Raw genomic sequence first — 24,144 nt, forward strand, 5'->3', positions numbered from 1 at the left:
AGTTCTGAAGATTAGCAGGAAGATGACAAGAAAAAGGAAAGAAGACAGATGGGAAAAAAATTCACATTAAGCATATGCTCCCTAATATATAGGGAACTGAATGCACTTCATTCCACAGAAGATAAGAATTTCAAACATCATTAAAAAAAAGCTCTAGATCACCATTGATTATAGAAATGCAAATTAAAACTATGAGGTACTATCTTACAATAATCAGATTGACTAACATGACAAAAACAGAAATTGATAAATTCTGTGGAAAACTAGGACACTAATGGGAGCAATGATCAACCTTGATGGACTCCCTCATTCCATCAGGGACAATTTGGGGCTGTCTGCAATGGAAAATAACATTTATACCCAGAGAAAAAACTGTGGAGTTTGAACAGAGACCAAGGACTATTAACTTTAATTTAGGAAAAAAAAACTGATATCTTATTATCTGTTCTTTCTATCTCTTATACTTTATGTTTTTTCCTTAAGAATAAGATTTCTCTCTCATCACATTCAATTTGGATCAATGTATACCAGGGAAACAATGCAAATTGCCTTCTTTTGGGAGTGGGGGAAGGAAATAAGATTGGGGGAAGAATTGTACAACTCAAAATAAATAAAATCTTAAAAACAAAAGAAAAGAAAAAGAAAATGGGGACACTTCAATGAACTAAACATGCAACTAAAAAAATTAGAGAAAGAACAAATCGAAAAATCCCCAATTAAGTACTAAATTAGAAATTCTAAAAATTAAAGGAGAAATAAATAAAATTGAAAGAAAAAACTACTGAATTAATAAATAAAATCAAAAGTTGGTATTATGAAAAAACCAACAAAATTGATAAACCTCTGGTCAATTTCATTAAAAAAAGAAAGAAAACCAAATAGCTAGTATCATAAATGAAAAAGGTGAACTCACCACCAATGAGGAGGAAATAAAAGTAATAATTCAAAATTATTTTGCCCAACTCTATGCCAATAAATGATAACCTAAGTGAAATCGATGAATATTTACAAAAATATAAGTTGCCCAGGTTAAATGAAGAAGAGATTAAATACCTAAAAAACCCTATCACAGAAAAACAAATTCAACAAGCCATTATCAAACTCCCTAAAAAAAAACTCCAGGGCCTGATGGATTCACAAGTGAATTCTACTAAACATTCAAGGAACAATTAGTTCCACTTTGGAAAAATAGGGAAAGATGGAACTCTGCCTAACTCTTTCTATGAAACCAATATGGTACTGTTACCTAAACCAGGAAGAGTTAAAACAGAGAAAGAAAATTATAGACCTATTTCCCTGATGAATATAGATGCAAAAATCCTAAATAAAATCTTAGCAAAAGGACTACAACAAGTCATCACTAGGATAATACATTATGATCAAGTAGGATTTATTCCAGGAATGCAGGGATGGTCCAATATTAGGAAAACTGTTAGCATACTCAATTATATCAATAACAAACCTATCAGAAATAATATGATCATATCAACAGATGCTGAAAAAGCTTTTGACAAAATACAGCACCCATTCCTATTAAAAGCACTATAGAGTGTAGGAATAAATGGACTGTTCCTTAAAATAATTAGCAGGATCTATCTGAAACCATCAACAAGCATTATATTCAATGCGGAGAGGCTAGAGGCATTCTCAATAAGATCAGGGGTGAAACAAGGGTGCCCATTATCACCACTACTATTCAATATTGTATTAGAAATATTAGCATCAGCAATTAGAGAAGAAAAAGAAATTGAAGGAATTAGAATTGGGAAGGAAGTGACAAAACTCTCATTCTTTGCCAATGACATGAGGGTCTACCTAGAGAATCCCAAGAAATCATCAAAAAACTACTGGAAACAATTAGCAATTTTAGCAAAGTTGCAGGTTATAAAATAAACCCTCATAAATCCTCAAATTTTCTATATATGTCTAGCAAGAAACAGCAGGAAGAGCTAGAAAGAGAAATCTCATTCAAAGTAACTTCGGGGGGGGGGGGCAGAGCCAACATGGCAACATGAAGGGATCAAGTCTTAGGAGCTCTCTGATAAAAACTGATAAACTAAGGACTCTAACTAAACTTTCCACAGACAGAACACACAAAGGGACCCAGTGAGGCAGTTCTCTTACTCAAGGTAACCTGGAAAAGAGCAGAAAGGCTCTGCTCCCTGGGGTCAGAGGGGTGGCCCGCCAGAGTGAAAGAACTTCAGCCTCCCGGAGGCAGTCCCAGGGCATTGGGAGCCATGGCTCACAGCAGCAGGGGAGTCTCCTGAGGAGCACTGGGCACAAAGTGGGGGAACAGCGGGGGACCTCTGCCAGAGGGCGCACGTGGAGCCCAGCCCTCAGGGCACACAGCTAGCAGCCTTTCCGCAGCCCACAGCCCAGACCCAGAAACAGAAGCAGGGGGAGCCTGTAAGCAGGAGCCCCCAGGGAATGAGCCCATTGAGCTGAGTGAGAGGAGTGAAGAGAGAGACTGCAGAGCTCTGTCTGGAACAGGACTCTGGGACTCTGACCACATTCAGATCCTGATCCCAGCCTAGGCACCCCATAGAACAACATTGCCCCCGCACCTTGGCCCTGTGGCAAAGGGGGGCGCTTATGGTCATTCACTCATCAAGAGGGAGGGCAGAGCCTCACACACTGAGACCCTTGAGGGAGTGTCCCAAAAGCTCAGGAAGCACCCCAAAACCAGACCCAGGCTGGGAAAATGAGCAAGCAGAGAAATAAGAAGACTATTGAGAAATATTTTGCAAATGAGCCCAAGAAGGATCAAAATACTCAGTCTGAAGATGAGGAAGCACAAGCACCTGCATCTAAAGAAAAACAGAAATTGGGCTAGGGCTATGACAGAGCTCAAAAAAGACTTTGAAAATCAAATGAGGGAGTTGGAAGAAAAACTGGGAAAAAAAAGGACAGAGATGCAGGAAAAACAAAAACATGAAAATGAAGTCAGCAGCTTAGTCAAGGAAATCCAAAAAAATGCTGAAGAAAATAGCATGCTAAAAACCAGCTTAGGTCAAATGGATAAAACAGTTCAAAAAGTTATTGAGGAGAAGAATGCTTTAAAAATCAAAATTGGCCAGATGGAAAAAGAGATAAGAAAACTCTCTGAGGAGAATAAATCCTTCAGACAAAGAATAGAATTCAGGGAGATTGATGAATTTACCAGAAATCAGGAATCAATACTTCAAAAACCAAAAAAGTGAAAAATTAGAAGAAAATGTGAAATATCTCATTGAAAAAACAACTGATATGGAAAACAGACTTAGGAAAGATAATTTTAAAATTATTGGAATACCTGAAAGTCATGATCAGGAAAAGAGCCTTGACATCATTTTCAAAGAATTACCACAGGAAAATTGCCCTGATATTCTAGAAGCAGAGGGCAAAATAGAAATGGAGAGAATCCACTGATCCCCCAGAGAAAGAGATCCCAAAAAACCAACCCCCAGGAATATTATAGCCAAGTTCCAGAACTCCAAAATCAAAGAGAAAATATTACAAGCAGCCAGAAGGACACAGTTCAAATATGGTGGAGCTGCAGTCAGGATCACACAGGACTTAGCAGCAACTATATTGGAAGCTCATAGGGCTTGAATACAATATACCAGAAGGCAAAAGAGTTTAGAATGCAGCCAAGAATGAACTACCCAGCAAGGCTGAATGTCCTCTTCCGGGGGAAAAAGATGGACTTTCAATGAACCAGGGGAATTGCAAATGTTCCTTTTGGAATGGCCAGAGCTGAACAAAAGGTTTGAACTTCAGATACAGGACTCAGGTGAAGCATAGAGATTGGAGGAGATGGGGGAAATGAGGGACTTAATGAGGATGAACTGCATGTATAGAAAAATGATACTGATAATATTCATATGAACCATCTCAGTTAATAGAGCAGGCAGAGGGAGCTTTTATAGTTGAAGCACAGGAGAAAGCTGAATTCGAAGATAAAATATGGTGTAAAAATGGAGTCAATAGGGAAAAAAAGGGAAATGGAATGGGAGAAGGAAAAAGGAGAGGGGGAATAGTCCAAGATATTTCACATAATAAGATTTTTTTTTATTACAATGAGCTATTGCAATGATATGGAAGGGGGGAGGCAAGGGGGAATGAGGGAACATTTGCTCTCATCAGAGATGGCTAGGAGAAGAAACAGCAAATATACTCAATGGGGTATAGACATCTGGAGTAAGAAGGAGGGGGAGCAGGGGGAAGGGGTGGGGATGTGAATAAAGGAGGAGAGGATGGACCATGGGGGAAGAGTGGTCAGATGTAACACATTTTCTTTTTTAGTTCTTGCAAGGGGCTGGGATTGGATGGCCTGCCCAGGACCACAGGGCCAGGTGCATTCTGGGCCTAAGGGGTGGTATGGTGGCTCAGGGCCTCTTGGCCCCAGGACCAGGGATCTGTCTGCTTCGCCACTCAGCGACCCTACAGCAGAGTAAGAGTGAAAGGAGAGAGAAAATATAGTACATGGTAGTGGAGAAATAAGAAAGGAGGGAGTTGAGATCAGCAATGGCAACATTGGAAAAATGTGGAAGTAACTTTTGTGATGGACTTATCATAAAGAATGTGATCCACCCATGACAGAGCTGTTGGTGTTGGAACAAAGACTGAAGCACATTTCTTGTTATTATTATTATTTGGGGGAGGGTGCAGGGCAAGTGGGGCTAGGTGGCCTGCCTGGGGCCACATAGCAGGGTGATCTTTGGTGTCTGGGGCTGGATTTGGACCCAGGTGCTCCTGACTCAAGGGCCAATGCTCTGTCTGCCACCCAGCCACCCCTACTATTATTACTATTTTATTTTATTTTGGGTCTTTTTTTCTTCTTCTTTTTGGTTTTTGCAGGGCAGTGGGGATTGGGTGGCTTGCATGTCACATGGCTGGGTGATTGTTGGGTCTACGGGGCTGGATATGGGCTTGGGTGCTTGTGGCTCCAGGACTGGTGCTTCGTCCATTGTGCCACCTGGCCATACCTACAATTATTACTATTATTTTTATTTTAATTTTTTTTCTCTCCCCTTTTGCTTTTTTTGCCCAAGAAAGTCTATCTATATTCATGGGGGGAGGGGTATTTTGTTTACTTGTAAACAAGAATATGTTATTAATGTAAAAAAAATTTGTACAAAATGGGAATAAAAAATAAATTAAAAAAACACAAAGTAACCTTAGATAATATAAAATATTTGGGAGTCTATTTGCCAAGACAGACTCAGAATCTTTTTGAAAACAATTATAAAACACTTCTCACACCAATTAAATGAGATTTAAATAACTGGGCAAATATCAACTGCTCATGGATAGGTAGAGCTAATATAATAAAAATGACAATTTTACCAAAACTAAACTATCTGTTTAGTTCCCTACCAATCAGAATTCCAAAAAATTACTTTAACGAGTTAAAAAAATTGTAAGTAAATTCATATGGAGAAATAAAAAGTCAAGAATTTCCAGGAGCTTAATGAAAAGAAAGTGCAAAAGAAGGTGGCTTAGCCCTCCCTGATCTAAAATTACAATATAAAGCATCAGTCATCAAAACTGTTTGGTATTGGCTAAGAAATAGAGTGGTGGACCAGTGGAATAGACTAGGTGTAAAAGCAGGAGATGATTATAGTAAGCTGCTGTTTGATAAACCCCTAAAGAGTATGGTCATTGGGATAAAAACTCCCTCTTTGATAAAAATTGCTGGGATAATTGGAAGTTAGTATGGAAGAAACTTAGATTAGACCAACACCTCACACCCTTTACCAAGATAAGGTCCAAATGGTTACAGGATTTAGACATAAAAAACAATACTATAAGCAAATTAGAAGATCAAGGATTAGTTTACCTGTCAGATCTATGGAAAGGGGAGCCGTTTATGACTAAGGAAGAGTTGGAGAACATCACCAAAAACCAATTAGATGATTTCGATTACATTAAATTAAAAAGCTTTTGCACAGATAAAACCAATGTAATCAAGATCAAAAGAAATGTAGTAAATTGGGAAACAATCTTTACAACTAATGATTCTGACAAAGGACTCATTTCTAAAATATACAGAGAACTGAGTCATATTTTTAAAACAAAAAGCCATTCCCCAATTGACAAATGGTCAAAGGATATACAAAGGCAATTTACAGATGAGATCAAAGTAATCAATAGCCATATGAAAAAAATGCTCTAAATCATTAATTATTAGAGAAATGCAAATTAAAGCTTCTCTGAGGTACCACCTCACACCTCTCAGATTGGCCAATATGACCAGGAAGGACAATGATCATAGTTGGGAGGGTTGTGGGAAATCTGAGATACTATTACACTGTTGGTGGAGCTGTGAACTCATCCAACCCTTCTGGAGAGCTATTTGGAACTATGCCCAAAGGGCAACAAAAATGTGCATACCCTTTGACCCAGCAATACCACTACTGGGTCTATACCCTGAAGAGATGTTGAAAAAGGGTAAAAACATTACTTGTACAAAAATATTTAGAGCAGCCCTGTTTGTGGTGGCAAAAAATTGGAAATCAAGTAAGTGTCCTTCAGTTTGGGAATGGCTTAGCAAATTGTGGTATATGTATGTCATGGAACACTATTGTTCTATTGGAAACCAGGAGGGACGGGATTTCAGGGAAGCCTGGAGGGATTTGCATGAACTGATGCTGAATGAGATGAGCAGAAACAGAAAAACACTGTACACCCTAACAGCAACATGGGAGTGATGTTCAACCTTGAAGGAGTTGCTCATTCCATCAGTGCAACAATTGGGAACAATTTTGGGCTGTCTTAAAAGGAGAGTGCCATCTGTATCCAGATAAGGAGCTGTGGAGTTTGAACAAATTTCACGGTCTATTCCCTTTAATTTAGAAAAAAACAGATATCTTATTGTCTGATCTTGTTACCTCTTAGACTTCTCTTCTCTTCTTTAAGGATATGATTTCTCTCTCATCACACCCAATTTGGATCAAGGTACAACATGGAAACAAAGTAAAGACTGACAGAGTACTTTCGGCGGGGGGGAAGCAAGATGGGGGGGGAAATTGTAAAACTCAATATCTTTAATAAAAATAAATTTTAAAAAAACCCAGCAAAGTTCAAATGGCTAAAACAGTTCAAAAAGTTATTGAGGAGAGGAATGCTTTAAAAAGCAGAATGGGCCAGATGGAAAAGGACGCAAGAAAGCTACCTGAGGAAAACAAATCCTTCAGCTGTAGAATGGAGCTAAATGAAGCTGATGACTTTTCTATTTTCTGTAGAATGGAACTGAAAGAGGCTGCTGATTTTATGAGAAATCAGGACACAATACTTCAAACCAAAAGAATGAAAAATTAGAAGAAAATGTGCAACATCTCATTGAAAAAACAACTAATTTGGAAAACAGATTTAGGAAAGATAATCTAAAAATTATTGGAATACTTGAAAGTCATGGTCAGGAAAAGAGCCTTGATATCATTTTCAAAGAATTACTACAGGCAAGTTGCCCTGATATCCTAGAAGCAGAGGGCAAAATAGAAATTGAGAGAATCCACTGATCTCCCTGCGAAAGAGATCCCCTCCCCCCCAAAAAAAACCAAAACAACCACCAGGAATATTATAGCCAAGTTCCAAAACTCCCAAGTCAAAGAGAAAATATTACAAGCAACCAGAAGGGCACAATTCAAATATCATAGAGCTGCAGTCAGGATCACACAGGACTTAGCAACAGCTACATTAAAAGCTCGTAGGGCTTGGAATATAATATTCCAGAAGGCAAAAGAGCTCAAAATGCAACTGAGAATCAACTACCCAGCAAAACTGAACGTCCTCTTCCAGAGAAAAAGACAGACTTTCAATGAACCAAAGGAATTTCAAATGTTCCTCTTGGAATGGCCAGAGCTGAACAGAAAGTTTGATCTTCAAATACAGGACTCAGAGGAGAAGGGGAAAATATGAGGGACTTATTGATGATGATGATGAAATACATGTATTCCTGCATAGAAAAATGATACTGATAATACTCATATGAATCTCATTTAACAGAGTAGGTAAAAGGAGCTTTTATAGATGAAGCACAGGAGAGAGCTGAATTTGAAGATATAATATAATGTAAAAATGGAGTCAATGGCTAAAAGGGAAATGTTTTGGGAGAAAGAAAAAGGAGAGGTGGAACAGGCTAAGATATTTCATATAAGTTTTTTTTTATTACAATGAGCTATTGCAATGATATGGAAGATGGGAAGGCAAGGGGGAATGAGGGACTCTTCGCTCTCATCAGAGGTGGCTAGGATAGAAAACAGCATATATACTCAATAGCATATAGACTTCTGGAGTAAGAAGGAGAAAAGGGGGACAGAAGGAAATGGGGGGGGGTGTGAGTGATTGAGGAGAGGATGGACCACGGGGGGAAGAGTGGTCATATATAACACATTTTCTTTTTCACTTCTTGTAAGGGGCTGGGATTGGATGGCTTGTCTGGGAGCATAGGGCTGGGTGGATGATGGGCCTAAGGGATGGTATGTGAGCTCGGGGCCTCTTGGCCCCAGGGCTGGGGAGCTGTCTGCTGCACCACTCAGCTACCCTACAGCAGAGGCAGAGTGAAAGGAGAGAGAAAATATAGTATATGGTAGTGGAGAAGTACGAATGGAGGGAGTTGTGATCAGCAATGGCAATGGTAGAAAAATATGTAAGTAGCTTTTGTGATGGACTTATCATAAAGAATGTGATCTACCCATGACAGAGCTGGAAGTGTTTGGAATACAGACTGAAGAACATTTATTATTATTGTTACTTGGGGGGGGGGGGAGTTGCAGGGCAAATGGGGCTGGGTGGCTTGCCTGGGGCTCCACAGCTGAGTGATTGTTGGGTGTCTGGAGCCAGATTTGGACCTGGGTTCTCCTGGCTCCAGGGCCAGTGCACCGTCCACTGTGACACCTGGCCACACCCACTATCATTATTATTATTATTATTTTTCTCTCCTTTACTTTATCATTTATGCAGGTATATATATTTTGGGGGGTATTATGTTTACTCTTAAACAAGAATATTTTAGTAATGTATATAAAAACATCATTTGTACAAAATAAGAAGAACAAAAGAAAGAAAGAAAGAAAGAAAAAGAAAGAAGGAAGGAAAGAAAGAAGGAAGGAAGGAAAGAAAGATGGGGGGGAGCTGTACAGAATAATAGCAATACTGTACTATGCAATTATCAACTGTGATTGATCAATATCAAGACAATGATGCAAGACAAATCCAGGTGAAAAACGCTAACTCCAGAGAGAGAACTGATGGAATCTGAGAAAAATTGAAGCATATTTTTTAAAATTTTCTTTTCTTTTTCTTTGGCAACATGGTTAATATGAAAAGTCAAACTTTTGAAGACTATTTTCCACAGCAGAGTATTCTTTTACAATTGTAGAACTTGAACGAAAAACAAAGAATTCTGATTTCTGTTGCTTTTTTTTGTATTTGGAAAATAAAAATACAGCCTTCTAATCTCTCCTCCAACAAACAGTTCCTCATATACATGTTTGGATTATAACATTCTGTGTTGAGTATTGTGGAAGTATATCCACTAAGGCAAGAATTTGTTTTTAAATAATAAATATTTTGTTTACATTTCCAACTACCTAGAGTAGTAGTTTTTTACCAATCATTTTTTTTGAAAAGACTCAAGTTTTACAATTTTTCTCTCTCCCTGCGTCCCTTCTCTCCCCTTCTGCCCCTGAAAGAAAGCAATTTGATATAGGTTTTATAGCTGTAACCATGTCAAATATAGATCAAAACTGAATGAATTGTGAGAGAAGAATCAGACCCAAATGGAAGAAAGAAAACATCAGAGATAACAAAATGGCATAATACATAAAACAACTTTCAAAAAATTGAAGGTAATAAGCTTTTGTCTTCATTTAAACTTCACAGTTCCTTCTCTGGACATGGATGGCATTTTCCATCCCAAGTCTCCCAAAATTGTGTTTTTACTGCTGAAATGAACAAGTTCATCATAGTTGATCACCCCATGTTATTAGGGTGTTCTTCTGGTTCTGTTCATTTCACTCATCAATTCATGCATGTTCAATTCACTCATCAAATCACTAACAATTCATGCAAGCCTTTCTTCTGAAATCTGTCTCTCATGATTTGTTATAGCACAATTATGTTCCATCACATATGTATACCACAATTTGTTCAGCCATTTCCCAATTGATGGACATTCACTCAATTTCCGATTCTTTGTAAGACAAGAGTTTTTCATGACCCCATGAAATCTGCATGAATAAATTTCAGGACGTCTGGTAACATTATTGGGGGAAAAATTATGCCTTTATTTTCACCTATATCTAACTGTAATTTGGTATTTCCTTCAATGATGAATGTAGGCAACAAATATTTTTCTGAAAAAAGAGTTCACAGGCTTCATACAATTACCTAAGTTGTTTATAATGTAAAAGGTTAAGAATGCTAATATTAAGCCCTCTTCTTCCTCCTTTAGAAAACTGAAAAATAATATTATAATACTTTCTTTATTTGAAGTCTTTGATCCCATTTGAGTAAAAAAAAACCCTTATCAATGCTAAGGAGGCAAAATTCTATTTGGTAGACCTTGGTTTCATTTCTTAACCCAGATTTAATCAGTTTTAATATTTTTCTTCTTTTCTACAAGAAGACAAGGTTCCTGTAGGAATCTAAATTCCATGAAATTATGACTAAAGTGGTAACTATACTAAGAGTAGGAATATCTTTTGAGTAATCCATTTAAGAACAACATCACATGCTTAGATTGAATGATTCTGGGACATTTCTCCAAGGGTCAAGTCACACTGACATTACTATTGTTCAGTTCAAATAAATCCAATAACTTGAACTTTGTCATCTTGTCTTTAGTTTTAGTATTACCATAATAATATAAGTGGATAATTCTTGGATAAAGACAAAATCCAATCAGCACAGGAAACTTTGCCAGTTTAGTTCTTCCTCCAAGCAGTAAAGTCTGTATATTAAATAAACTGTCTCCAACAGATATTAGATAAAATTTGCAGACTACAGAGCTTTTATTTCACTCTACCCACAGAAATGACTCTTTTAATTGATTATTTGATTATGATTACTTCTTTGTCTAGCATTATATTTCATTAGCACAACAAATGTCGTGGAAAGAAATTCCTTTCTATTTAGATCAACCATTGTTCTATAACCAAAGATCATGAAGTTGCATTCTGGAGTAAGGGCTATCTCTAGAATCCCTGACCCCTATGTGTCTGACATAGAACTTTGTCCTGGTCTTTCTGATTCTTAAGACATGTTGTCTTTTTGACTAATTACTCCATATGTGTTTTTGCACAGGCTTTTACCCCAGTCCTGGAAGTAGCCTAAGTTCAGCTCTCCATCACTAAATATGCTTCAAGCTCCAGTTGATCTTCTAAATCAGGTGTGTTCTGTCTGTCCTTCTGTCCAGGGCCCGTTCCTGAGGCCCTAGCTTTATTTGTTGTTGTGCTCGCTGGTAGTATGTGAATTGCATTATATTCATAAATTGTTTCTGGATTGGCATTTGGCCCTTGGGGAAAAAGTTTTTGTTGGGCAATGTGGCCCAGAAGAACTAAAAGGTTTGGTCACTCTTGTTTTAAATAGTATTTTTTTTACTCAACTCCTAGTGCCCTCCTTTACCATCTTATATTTAAGTGATCTTTATTGTGCATGTGTCTATCATGTAAATTTTTTAAGAAGCAGTATGATAGACAGAGAGTTGCCCTCTATGCACTCTGATTACATACATCATGGCTGTGAGTTAAGTCACTTAACATCTCAATACTTAAGGGAATTCTCCAAGACCATCAGGTCCAGAGAACTTTTATTGATGGAGAGTTTCTTCACTCATGAGAATTCTTTATAGAAATGAAAATATAGATTCAATCTTTATCCCTATTCCAAATATTAATATCTACACATGTTGTTTTCATTGAAAGAATTTATCTTGAGTAAAGATTATTTCATTTATTGCCTTCAAATCTCCAAAGTCCATGTGTAATACTCTTAATACTTTCTAAGCAATCAACTGATTTAATCCTGCTGTCACAATTTGAATCTTAAAGCATTCCAAACTCCTAAGAATCCAAGGAATCAAAGATGAAGTTTGCCAAAAATGCCATGGGAAAATATATGGTGGAAAAAGCAAGTGATAGCATATATCCATCAGTGAACCAATCACTATGGAAATTTACTACTGGAAAAGGAAGTGGGCTAATTATTTAGCAAGAATGTCTTCATGAGGGTGAAGGTAGTGGATGCTTCCTGGCAGCGAGGCTAGGCTGCCTGAGGAGCCTCCATAGTTGCCTGAGGGACTCCCCTGCCACTGCTGAGCTAATGTGATGGAGGAAGAGGAGACAGACAATTTTCATCGCTGACCATGCCACCAGGACTAGAAAGTAATTGGTCCTAGCACCACCCTCCACAAAGCTTCAGCGGCTTCTACCCTTTCTTCTCATGCCTCCCTCTTCCCCTTCTGGAACAAGGATGGCTATGCTTGACCTGGCTCAAACCCTAGCTATCTTGTTTCTATTTGTGAGCTTATCTTGGGTGACCTGGAAGGACTCTGCAGCTTCTGGGCTCAGGGCAGCTTTACATCTCAGCCCAGTCAAGATTCAGAGAGTACTAATGAAAACTCTCACATCGCTTGGACATGCCCTCATCCAGGTTCAAAAGCCAATCTAATAAGAAAGTAGGGTGACTAATTGGGTAGTAGGAGTTCAAGCCCTTGGAATATAATGCAGTCTCTATCTTGGCTGAACCAAAATGGGCAGATTCTGGGAAAATTTTTTTTTTCTTCCAAGTGTAATGAAAAGGACACATTGAAGGAAAGTGCCAGAATGGTTTGCATGAGATTGAAAATGGACAACTGACTTCAAGTCAAGGTGGCAGAAAGGATTTCTGTTAAGCATTGTTGAGTTTCCCTTAGAACTGAAATTAAGGGCAGCTAGGTGGCACAGTGGATAAAGCATCGGCTCTGGAGTCAGAAGTACCTGGGTTCAAATCTGGTCTCAAGACACTTAATAATTACCTAGCTGTGTGGCTTTGGGCAAGCCACTTAACCCCATCTGCCTTGCAAAAACCTTAAAAAAGAAAAAAAGAACTGACATTAATCATGTCTCTTAATAGATTTTGGAGCAATGGAATGTGACACCAAAGGTTAGAGTGAAACATCTTCCAAAATGTACATCACAGGGAGCTTGGGGGTGGGGGTGGGGGTGGGGAGAAGACTTCAGACAGAGAGCAAAGACCCAGAGCAGGTGGCAGGACAAGGCAGGGAACTAACTTGAGATCCTTGGTTGTGGGAGTAGAGGTTTTGGAGGTAGCACTTGGCTTCAAGCATCCTGGAATGGGTACCAGCACCCACATTCAGCCTGGGTGGTTAGTCTGGCCTGATCCTGACAAAATAAGCCTCTGGCATTAACAGCCCAGAGATGACCCCAGGTGTTCCTACCTTTCCCAACAGGCCAGCCAACTGGGACATCACTAACAGTCCAATATAGAAAGAGAGTCCCTGCTGTTCCTGTGCAAACAGCTCAGACATAGCCTCAGGTGTTTCCACCCCCCTCAATAGGGATGGGGGGGGGGCTTCCATCATACTGAACGCCTCTGGTGTTTCCAACCTGGCCAACTCACCCAAGTAACTGGACTGCCTGAAGACAACATAAGAGATAGCCTCAGACATTTCCAATATAGGGAGTCAGTAGCTGACATCCCCAGTATAGGGCAGCCCAGAGAGAAAGAGAGAACTTCAGCTTACCCTCATTATACAGTCCACTGAGCAACCCCCAGGACTTCTTGACTTCAACAGCAGAGTGCAGTTAGTAAGTTTCCAGGGCTCTCAACAAAGGTCTAAAAGCAAGCCCTTCCCCAACATAAAAACCATGGGATAGGTAACAAAACTCAAAATGAAGAAAGGCCAGAGAAAAGCAAAATCCACTGAAAGTTACCTTGGAGACAAGGATGGGCAAAACACAAGCTCAGAAAAGGGGAGCAGAAGCTATGGATAATAATTGATCTCCAGTCCAAAAAGATTTCTTAGGAGAGCTCAGAAAGAATTTTAAAAAATCAAATGGAAAAATTAAGAAAAGAAATGCAAGAGAAAATGAACATCCTGCAACAAAATGTGACAAAAGAAAACAAATCCTTTAAAAATACAATTGGACAATTAAAAAAAGATAAAGCTCTTTTAAAAATAGAATTGACCAAATGGAAATGGAGACACAAAAACTAAATAAAGAAAATACCTCCCTGAAAAATAAAATAGGACTAATGGAAGCTAAAGATTTTATGAGAACCCAAAAATCTGTTAAATAAAATAAAAAAAGAAAAAAACAGAAAATGTAAAATACCTCATTGTTAAAACAACTGACCTGGAAAATAGGTCCAGGAGATAATTTAAACATAATGGGATTACTTGAAAGCCATGATCAAAAAAGAGGACTCCATTCTTCAGGGAATCATCAAGGAGAGCTGCCCTGACACCTTAGAACCAGAGGGCGAAAGAGTTATTGAAAAGATCTACTGAGAACTCCTGAAATGGATCCCAAAGTGAAAATACCAAGGAATATTGCAGTTAAACTTCAGAATTATCAGATCAAGGGGAAAATCCTGTAAGTGGGCAGAAAGAAGCAATTCAAATACTGAGGAGCCACAGTCAGGAGTACATAGGCTCATCAACATTAAACAACTGAAGGACCTGGAATAGCTGTTACAGAGGTCCAAGGGAGCTTGGATTACAACCAAGAATGACCTGGAATAGCTGTCACAGAGGTCCAAGGGAGCTTGGATTACAACCAAGAATAAACTACCCAGCAAAATTGAACATACTCTTTCTGGGGAAAAGATGGACATTTAACAGAATAGGTGACTTTCAAACTTTCCTGATGAAAAGAACATAGCTGAAGATAAAATCTGCTATTCAAACAGGAGACTCAAAGAGATACATGAAAAGGTGAACAGAGGAAAAGAAAAAGATTGCTATAAGATTAAAATGGTGACATCCCTACTTGAGAGGAAAATTCTCAAAAATCTTGAGAATCATAACTATTAGAGGGAGTATACTTAGGTGGAAGGAATGGACATAAGTTGATTTTAATGGAATGATTTAAAAAATTAAGACATTAAAAAAAGGGAAGGTATTGTAATGAGACTGGGAAAAGGAGGAAGCAGAATGGGGTAAATTATATCACATGAAGAGGCACAAAGGACCTACTGCAGCAGAGGGAAAGTTTTTATGTTTTTTTGTCTTTCATTCTCAAAGAAGATCATGACATTAAGTAGTAGATGCCATGAAAAGCACATGAATTGGATTTGAGTGAGGGGGCTGCTGTGCTAAGTTACCAGCTTCACTTTCTCCTCTGGAGTCAACTGGATCCAGTGGTCAGATATGAATTAGAACAACTGGAGATTGTCCTGGATGAGAGGCAACCAGGGTTAAGTGACTTGCCCAAGACCACACAGCTAGTAGCAAGTGCCTGAGGCTGAATCTGAATTCCTGTCCTCCTGACTCCAAAGCTAATGTGCCACTTGGCACATAGGGGAAAGAGGGAAGAGGAAGGGTGGCTAATAGAAGGGGGGGGACAGATTGAGGAGGTGGTATTTAGAAACAAAACACTGCTGATGCAGGATAGGGTGAAAGAAGGGGAAAAATACAAATGAAGGAGAGAAAGCATGGAAAGTAATAACAAGTTAGTAATTGTATCTGTGAATGTGAATGTAAGCAGATAGCAGAGTGGATTAAAAACCAGAATCCTCCAATATTTTACTTACAAGAAACATGTTTGAAGTGGGGAGAATCCTACAGAGAAAAGGTTAAAGGCTGGCACAGAATATATTATGCTATAGTTGAAATGAAAAAGCAGGATTAGCAATTCTTATCTCAGACAAAGCAATTGCAAAAATAGATATCATTAAAAGGATTAAGAAAGAAAACCACATCCTCCTAATAGGTACCATAGACAATGAAGTAATTTCAATGCTAAACATGTATATAACCAAGTGAAATAGCATTCAAATTCTTATGGGAGAAGGAAAATGAGCTACAGGAAGACATAGCCAGCAAAACTAAACTGATGGGGAAACTCAACTTCCTTCTCTCAGAATTAGATAAATCTAACCATAAAATAAACAAGAAGGAATTTAAGGAGGTGAATAAAATATTATAAAAGTTAGTTATAATAGACATATGGAGAAAATTAAATGAATATAGAAAAGAATATATCTTTTTTCTTCTGTACAAGGCACCTAGACAAAAATTGACCATGCATTATGGCATAAAAAGCTCATAATCAAATGCAGAGAGGCAGAAATATTAAATGCAATCTTTTCAGATCATGATACAATAAAAATAACATGCAATAAAGGACCAAGGAGGGATAGGCCTAAAATTAATTAGAAACTAAATAATCTAATTTTAGAGAATGAGTGCATTAAACAATAACAACAACAACAATAATAATAATAATAATAATAAATAATAATTTCATCCAAGACAATGACCATAAAGAAAAAAAATATTACAACTTGTGGGATACAGTCAAAGTAGTTATTAGAAGAAATACTATATGCTAAATGCATACATGAATAAAAAAGAGGTCAAAGAATTGGGTATCAACTAAAAAAAAGCTAGAGAAAGAACAAATAAAAAATTCCCAATTAAGTATCAAATTAGAAATTCTGAAAATCAATGGGGGAAATTAATAAAATCAAAAGTAAAAAGCTATTGAACTGATATATAAAACTAAGTTGGTTTATGAAAAAAATAATAAAAAAGATAAACCTCTGGTCAATTTCAGTAAAAAAAAAAAAAAAGAAAACCAAATTGCCAGTATCAAAAAGCAAAAAAAAAAAAAAAAAAGATTAATTCATCACCAATAAGAGGAAATTAAAGTAATAATTGAAAAATTATTTTGCCCAACTGTATGCCAATAAATTCGACAATCTAAGTGAAATAGATGAATATTTACAAAAATATAAACTGCCCAGGATAAAATAAGAGAAAATTAAATACTTTAATAATTCATCTCAGAAAAAGAAAATGAACAAGCCATCAATGAACACCCTAAGAAAAAATCTCCAGGACCTGATGAATTCACAAGTGATTCTACCAAATATTCAAGGAACAATTAGTTCCAATACTATATAAAATATTTGATAAAATAGATGAAGAAGGAGTTCTGTCAAATTCCTTCTATGACACCAATATGGTGCTGATACCTAAACGAGGAAGAGTCAAAACAGAGAAAAAAAATTATAGAGCTATTTCCCTAATAAATATGGATGCAAAAACTTTAAATAAAATATTAGCGACGTGATTACAGTAAGTTATCATTAGAATAATACACTATGATCAAATAGGATTTATACCAGAAATGCAAGTAGGAAAACTATCAGATAATTGACCATGTCGATAACAAACCTAACAGAAATCATATGATTATCTCGATTTTGAAAAAGCTATTTACAAAATACACACCTTCTTATTTAAAGCATTAGAGAGCATAGGTATATATGGAGTCTCCCTTAAAACAATAAGCAGTATATATCTAAAACCATCAACAAGCATTACATGTAATGGAGAGAAGCTAGAAACATTTGTAATAAGATCAGGGTGAAACAAGGCTTTCTGTTACCACCAATATCATTCAACATTGTATTAGAAATACTAGCCTTAGCAAAAAGAGGAAAAAAAGAAATTGAAGGAATTCAAATAGGAAATGAAGAAACAAAACTCTCACTCTTTGTGGATATGATGGTATACTTAGATAACCCTAGAAAATCATTTAAAAAACTACTGGAAACAACGGCAACTTTAACAAAGTGGCAGGACATAAAATAAACCCACATAAATCAACAGCATTTCTGTATTACTAAAAAGACACAGCAGCAAGAAACAGAATGAGAAATTCCATTCAAAGTATCATTAGACAACATAAAATATTTTGGAGTCTACCTGCTAAGGCAGAATCAGAAGCTATATGAAAATACTATAAAACACTAGTCACAGAAATAAAATCAGATCAAAATAATTAGGCAAATGTCAATTGCTCATGGGTAGGCCACCAAGCTAACAAAATAAAAATGACATTTCTCTCTAAATTAAATTATTTATTCAATCCCATATCAATCAAATTTCCAGAAAATTACTTTATTGAGCTAGAAAAAATAGTAACTAAATTCATATGAAGGAACAAAAGATCAAGAATATCAAGGGAATTAAAGAAAAAAGTGTATAGGGAAAAGCCGAGCCATTAACACATCTAAAATTATATTATAAAGCATCAGTCATCAAAATTGTTTGGTACTGGCTAAGAAATAGAGTGATAGGTACAAAAGAAACAGCAGTAAATGACTATAGTAATCTGCCGTTTGATAAACAGTCTCATTGCTTTGCAATACTCTTCCATTGAAAGAGATTTGTTGCTATCCCTGTGATTTTCTACAAATTAAGATATGCTCTCTAGGATAAAGCTTTTTCACTCCAGTATAAGAAACAGGACATGAAGGAATACAGTCAGAACATTATCAATCCAATAACTTGATGTTTACATCTATTTATAGAGCAGATGCATAAGTAACATCACATTTATAGTAGGAAAAATTACACAAAGTTTTCAACCAAGAACATTTAGTAGTTTATAATGGATATGTGGATGACCCTCAAAACACTGATGGATATGAACTATCATGGTAAAACAAATGAGACAACAGATAATCTGGCTCTGGAAGCAGATGATGCTGGGAAAGTGAAATAGGTGGACATCAGTTATAAACTCAAGCTTTATGTCAGTCATTTCCATCAAAATTGTGACTGCGAAGCCAGAAGTTTATTGGCATGAGGACTCAGTCCTGGGCTTCCATGGATGATACCTAAGAATCTCCATGTACATTTCAGGTCTTCAAATGAACAGTGGCACAGAATGTGATTGATTGTTTTATTCATTTCTGAATTTATATTTGAATGTTTTTGCATTATCAGTATGATACAAAACAAAGTAGATTGTTTAAAGCTAAGAAAAGCATTCTAGTTATGAGAAGAGGGATTTAAGAAGTAGCTCTGCATCTGTCATATTTAGGCAAGGCTTAACCAATATAAATTAGTGTTCCTTTTTGAAGAATTGAAGATCTAAATAAATGACTGATAATGAATATGTGCCTGATATCCAGCTTCCCAACTGGATTGGTTGGCTCTTTCTTGCCATTCCTTCTCTCATGTTGTTCTCTTCCCTCAAAGCTTAGAGTGTTGCTCTAAATGGAGAGACATCATTGGAGAGTCTTCTATAAAATGTAATTCCTGGGGCTGCTAGGTGGCGCAGTGGATAAAGCACCAGCCCTGGAGTCAGGAGAACCTGGGTTCGAATCCGGTCTCAGACACTTAATAATTACCTAGCTGTGGGGTGGCTAGGTGGTGTAGTGGATAAAGCACCAGCCTTGGAGTCAAGAGTACATGGGTTCAAATCCGGTCTCAGACACTTAATAATTACCTAGCTGTGTGGCCTTGGGCAAGCCACTTAACCCCATTTGCCTTGCAAAAAAAAAAAAGACCCTAATTCCTTTTGTATCACCTACTCCACATTTAGCTTTGAGTGATCTTGTGAAAACTGCAATTAACAACAGAATCTTTTTGGTCATTCTTGACTTTAAAAGGATCAATTTTATAAAAAATTCTAGTTATTCTTTTTGTGAATGATGAGAACCAGAATTTATATTGTTCCTATTTTAGAAAATTCTTCTCAATTTCTTGTCTAGGAATTAAAAAAAAAAGGGAAATAACCCAAGAGCTGCAAAGGTACAAATAAAATGTAAAAAATCAGAAGAACTCTAGCAATTTGGGTAGCTTCTTTGCAGAGCAATGATGGAAGGGCATAAATTAGAATCACATAGATTTAGGGCTCCTAGGTACTGGAAGGTCAATGTGTTTGCATATATCAAACACCTGGGAGAGAGTACAGACAGCAGGTTAAACAAAGACTAGATGGAAAAAGAGAGGATAATCAAATCACAACTATATAAGCAAAGGGTACATATTGCCAACAAAAAGGAAAAACTGCCATGCTGGAACATGGACTAAGAATAATAGAACTTGTTAAGGTATGACAATTGTATGATGAGAATAAATAACAGTTGTTACACATTAAGCCTGATGTTTGAATGACATTTGTAGAATGATAGCTAAAAATATCATGGGGAAAGAAATGAGATGTAACTCATAAACTATAAACCTTCATATCCAGAAGTTGGAATACAGCTCTACATGTGAAACAAGGCTATTACTCATAGATATTATCCTGGAGTTACTTAAGCTCAAACTTTTATTTAGAGAAATCTAGCTCTCCTTAAATTATTCCCATAACCATGTGAGTTAATGAAGAAACAAAGTGGTTTAATAACCCATGAATTATTAGCAGAGCCAGGGAACAAAAAAAGGAGAGAAGGGAAAACTCACCTGTGGATTTGATTTTCTGACCGGAATGCATAGTGCTGTCATCATGGTCTATTGGCTGACTAGACAAAGAGAAGATCCAGATTTCAGCTACTTTAGCAGTGACTTCTTTGATGTTGCTACAAAGGCTCAGAACCTGACCTCCTTCAGTTGGGTGCTGCATTACCTGTGTTTGGGTAATTGAGATAGTTGATTGCAGTATATTTAAATATAAAAACTCAAAATATTTTAAAAGACATCTAGGAATATTTACTACATCTTTCAAGTTTGTCAGTATGTGACTGGACTTTTCCTAATTAGCTATGGAAAAGGATAAAGAGTCAATGCCCAATCAGCAGTTTAGAAGGAATCCTGGGGTTCAGAGGTAGGAAAGTGATTCATGAGTTGCAGCAGAAACATTCAATCACTTTTCCCATGGCATAAGATTTTTTTCAGGTCTTTTTTTTTTTTCTATCAGAAGCTTGTGGGGTTCTTTTACCCCTTTACTTTAATCTTCTAGATTCTCAATAAGGGAATACATAAAATGATATTTACAAGTAAGTCTTATCAGCTCTTTCTATGTTCCTAAGGATGTTTTTTGGATGATGTTTATATATGCCTAAGAATAAGGGACAAGTCTCATCCTCAAAGCAATACTGATTTAAATACTAGTTCCCTTAAGGAGGAAAAGTGTTTTGGCATATCTTATTTCAAGAAAACTGTTTATCCTTCAAATGCTTCCTAGACATAATTGGAGCACCAAAGGAGAGATAATTCAGCTGTCTAAACACTGGAGCAATTTGCTCTACAGAATCCCTGATAAATTTGAATACCTTTGATAAAGAACATTTTTAGCCTTGGTAGCTACCTCATGAATTCAAAAGTTTAACAGTTCACGAATTAGTGCCCAAACTGCTTCTAGAGAAGATGCACCACTGCCAGAGGATACAAAATACTAAGAAAGCCCAGACCATGAACTGCATGACTAAGAAGTTGAATTACAAGTTAAAACAGACAACAAAGGTCAGCAGTCCCACAGCATGCCTTTGCCATGAGGAAAGATAAAAATGATATTGATTTATTATTTAATATTTTAACAATTTGTTAAATATTTTAACAATTTTAACAAATTTGTTAATTTGACTTTATTAATCTTTGTATCTTAAGTTTTTTCTTTCAGTGGCACAAGGAGCTGTCCTCTTTTCTGATATCTATATTACACTTTTGAGTACTTATAGGGATCCTGTTCATTCTGATCTAGATCCCTAGACATGAACTATAACTAAGCGTTCAAAAAAAATGCAACTAATTCTAAGTAAGTTATGGACACTGAAAAATGGAAATATATGTAGGAAAGAAATCCCCACTTAGTGCAATTATTTTATAAGGAATTTTAATTGATACAAATTGATTTTTATAACAAGATTATTCAGTCATCATACATAATTGTGCAGAGGTATGGCAGCCAAAGATAAAAGTAGTTTAGAATATAAACTCCTTTGTAAAATCTTAAAAGAGAAATATGTTAGATTATTATGATCAGCTCTGTCCCATGAAATTTTAAGAAGTAGTGGAATGAAAAACAACTTTAAAGAAAGTCTAGCTTGAAATTAGAAAGATAACAGCAAAAAAAAAATGATGAAGGGGAAAAACTAATACAACTTTTAAAACAAAGTTTTCACCACAAAATAGAGTGGAATTATTTCTTTGGAGTCTAACATCTGAGTCATGGTTATGCTTATGGAGAAAGTGTAACTAGAAATGAAGAAAAACAAAGGCTATTGGAGGCACTGAATGATTGATTCTCAGGCTACCTCAAAAGGGGAAAGAAACCAAAAAAAAGGGGGAAAAAAATCTTGGTCCTATTATCATCCTCTAAAAAGTGAATGAGAAAACATTAATAATATTTCATATGCTTACTTTCCCATTTACATAAACTATAAAAAAATCTATACCAAACATCAAGGGAATCTTTGCTGGAGTTATTTAGTAGAAAATAGGAGCTTAGATAAAACAAAATGACCCAGTGATAAATTTAATAATCATAAGCTTTTGTGCTGTCAACTATTTAGAAAGGAGATTCATGGCAAGTAGAAAAAGCTTCATTGAATATGGGGGAGTTAAAGGGTGGATTTTCAACCTGGTAGTTATAATCAAGGTGTCAGAGTTAAGCAGGAAAGAAAGTAAGTATCACAAGTAGCTATTACAGAGTAACTATCACAAGGGACATTCAAAAGTAAACCACATTTTTACCATCACATAAATCAGGAAAAATGTAGGGAATATAGAATCCCTCTGTACGTCTTACTTGTCTATAAAGAAAAAATCACTTTACCTGGGTGAGAAAAAAGATTCTTTGAACTATATAAGAATCATAATTTAACTAAGGGAAAACTGTACAATGCAAACTCCATGAAGGCAATAGCTATTTTCCTTTTTATCTTTATACCATCATCTGCTCCAACCTAGCACAGTACTTGGCACAGAACAAGGATTTACTCTTTGTTTATTGATAAACCTCTGAGCATTATTATCAATTGAAAACAGAAAGGATATATTGTTATATATAAATATATATATACTTAATTATAAAAATATACAGTTATAGTTATAAAAGAAATCCAAGTCCAAGTTGAAAAGAGAGCCTCAGTAGATAGTAAAGAACAGGTGAAATCCTTCACATTTTCCTATTTGGAGATGACATTGCAGCAAATGCATCAAGTCCTGGAATACTGTGGAATTCATAAATTATATTTATTATAACTCAAGAGAATTTTGGCCTAACCACATGGTATCAAATGAAGAAAAAATAAAAATTGTCCAACTATTAAAGTGAATTTTCAGAACTTGAATACTTTCTGACTGTTTATAGTAGTTTTTCTTTGGTCAGGAAATTCTGATTGAGTAATATACCTAAGATTTTACAATTTAAATTTCTTTCAGGCAGTAACTGGTAGATTTTATTTCCATTTTGTCCTTCCTCTGGTTCTAAGACATCTAGATAATTTCTTTTTAAGATGTTTTGAAATATGATGTCTAGGCTCTTTTTTTTTGGTTGTGGTTTTCAGGTAGTATAATTATTTTTATATATCTTCTCTTTGATCAGTTTTCCAGGTTAGTTGCTTTAGTTCTGATACTCTAACATGTTTCCCCTACTATTTTCAGTCTTTTAATACTTGTTTTCTCAAGTCTTCTTGTACAAAATAACTAATATGTAAACGTTTCACAAAACTGGACATGTATAATCTATACCTGATTGTTGTTTCAGGGAAGTGTGAGGGGAGGGAAACAGAGAGGGATGGAACTTAAAACATGAAATAAAAATATTAAAAAATGGAAAAAAAAATTGTGTTCTCACGCAATTTCTATTTGGTAGAGAGACTAATTCTTGAGAAAGGTTTTTTTTAATCTCTTGTGGAAAGATAATGCTTCCCTTTCTAATTCATTCTTCTACAACTCATTTCTTTTCCCATTTTTCACCTCTAGCATTCTCATTTCATTTATAAAAAGTAATCTTTACTCATTTAAAAAACAAACCTACATTCTGTTTTTTTTCCAGGAATTCTGGATGAACTTGTGCCAAGTTGTGTTCTACTTTGATGCTTTGCTTGTACATGACTTGGAGTCATTATCTTCTTCTAGGTTTGGGTCTTGACCCTCATTGTCACTGTGAGAGTTCTTTCTTTTCAGAACTCTTTTATTCTTTCGCTCTTTCAAACTAACTTCTTGACTTCAAACTTTATATTAAGGTT

General features: G+C 36.3%; 1 protein-coding gene across 5 annotated transcripts in view; it reads right to left on the reverse strand.

Moving 5' to 3' along the window:
- PACS2 (phosphofurin acidic cluster sorting protein 2) overlaps positions 1-24,144 on the reverse strand; it is a 342,997-nt gene that overhangs the window by 164,421 nt on the left and 154,432 nt on the right. For all 5 annotated transcript variants that reach the window (XM_074213318.1, XM_074213320.1, XM_074213321.1 and 2 more), the window contains one exon: positions 20,417-20,579. In XM_074213318.1, coding sequence (XP_074069419.1) covers positions 20,417-20,579 — 163 coding nt within the window. The remainder of the gene's footprint in view (positions 1-20,416; positions 20,580-24,144) is intronic.

Source organism: Macrotis lagotis, chromosome 1, assembly GCF_037893015.1.
Source record: "Macrotis lagotis isolate mMagLag1 chromosome 1, bilby.v1.9.chrom.fasta, whole genome shotgun sequence".
NCBI classification, from domain to species: Eukaryota; Metazoa; Chordata; class Mammalia; order Peramelemorphia; family Peramelidae; genus Macrotis; species Macrotis lagotis.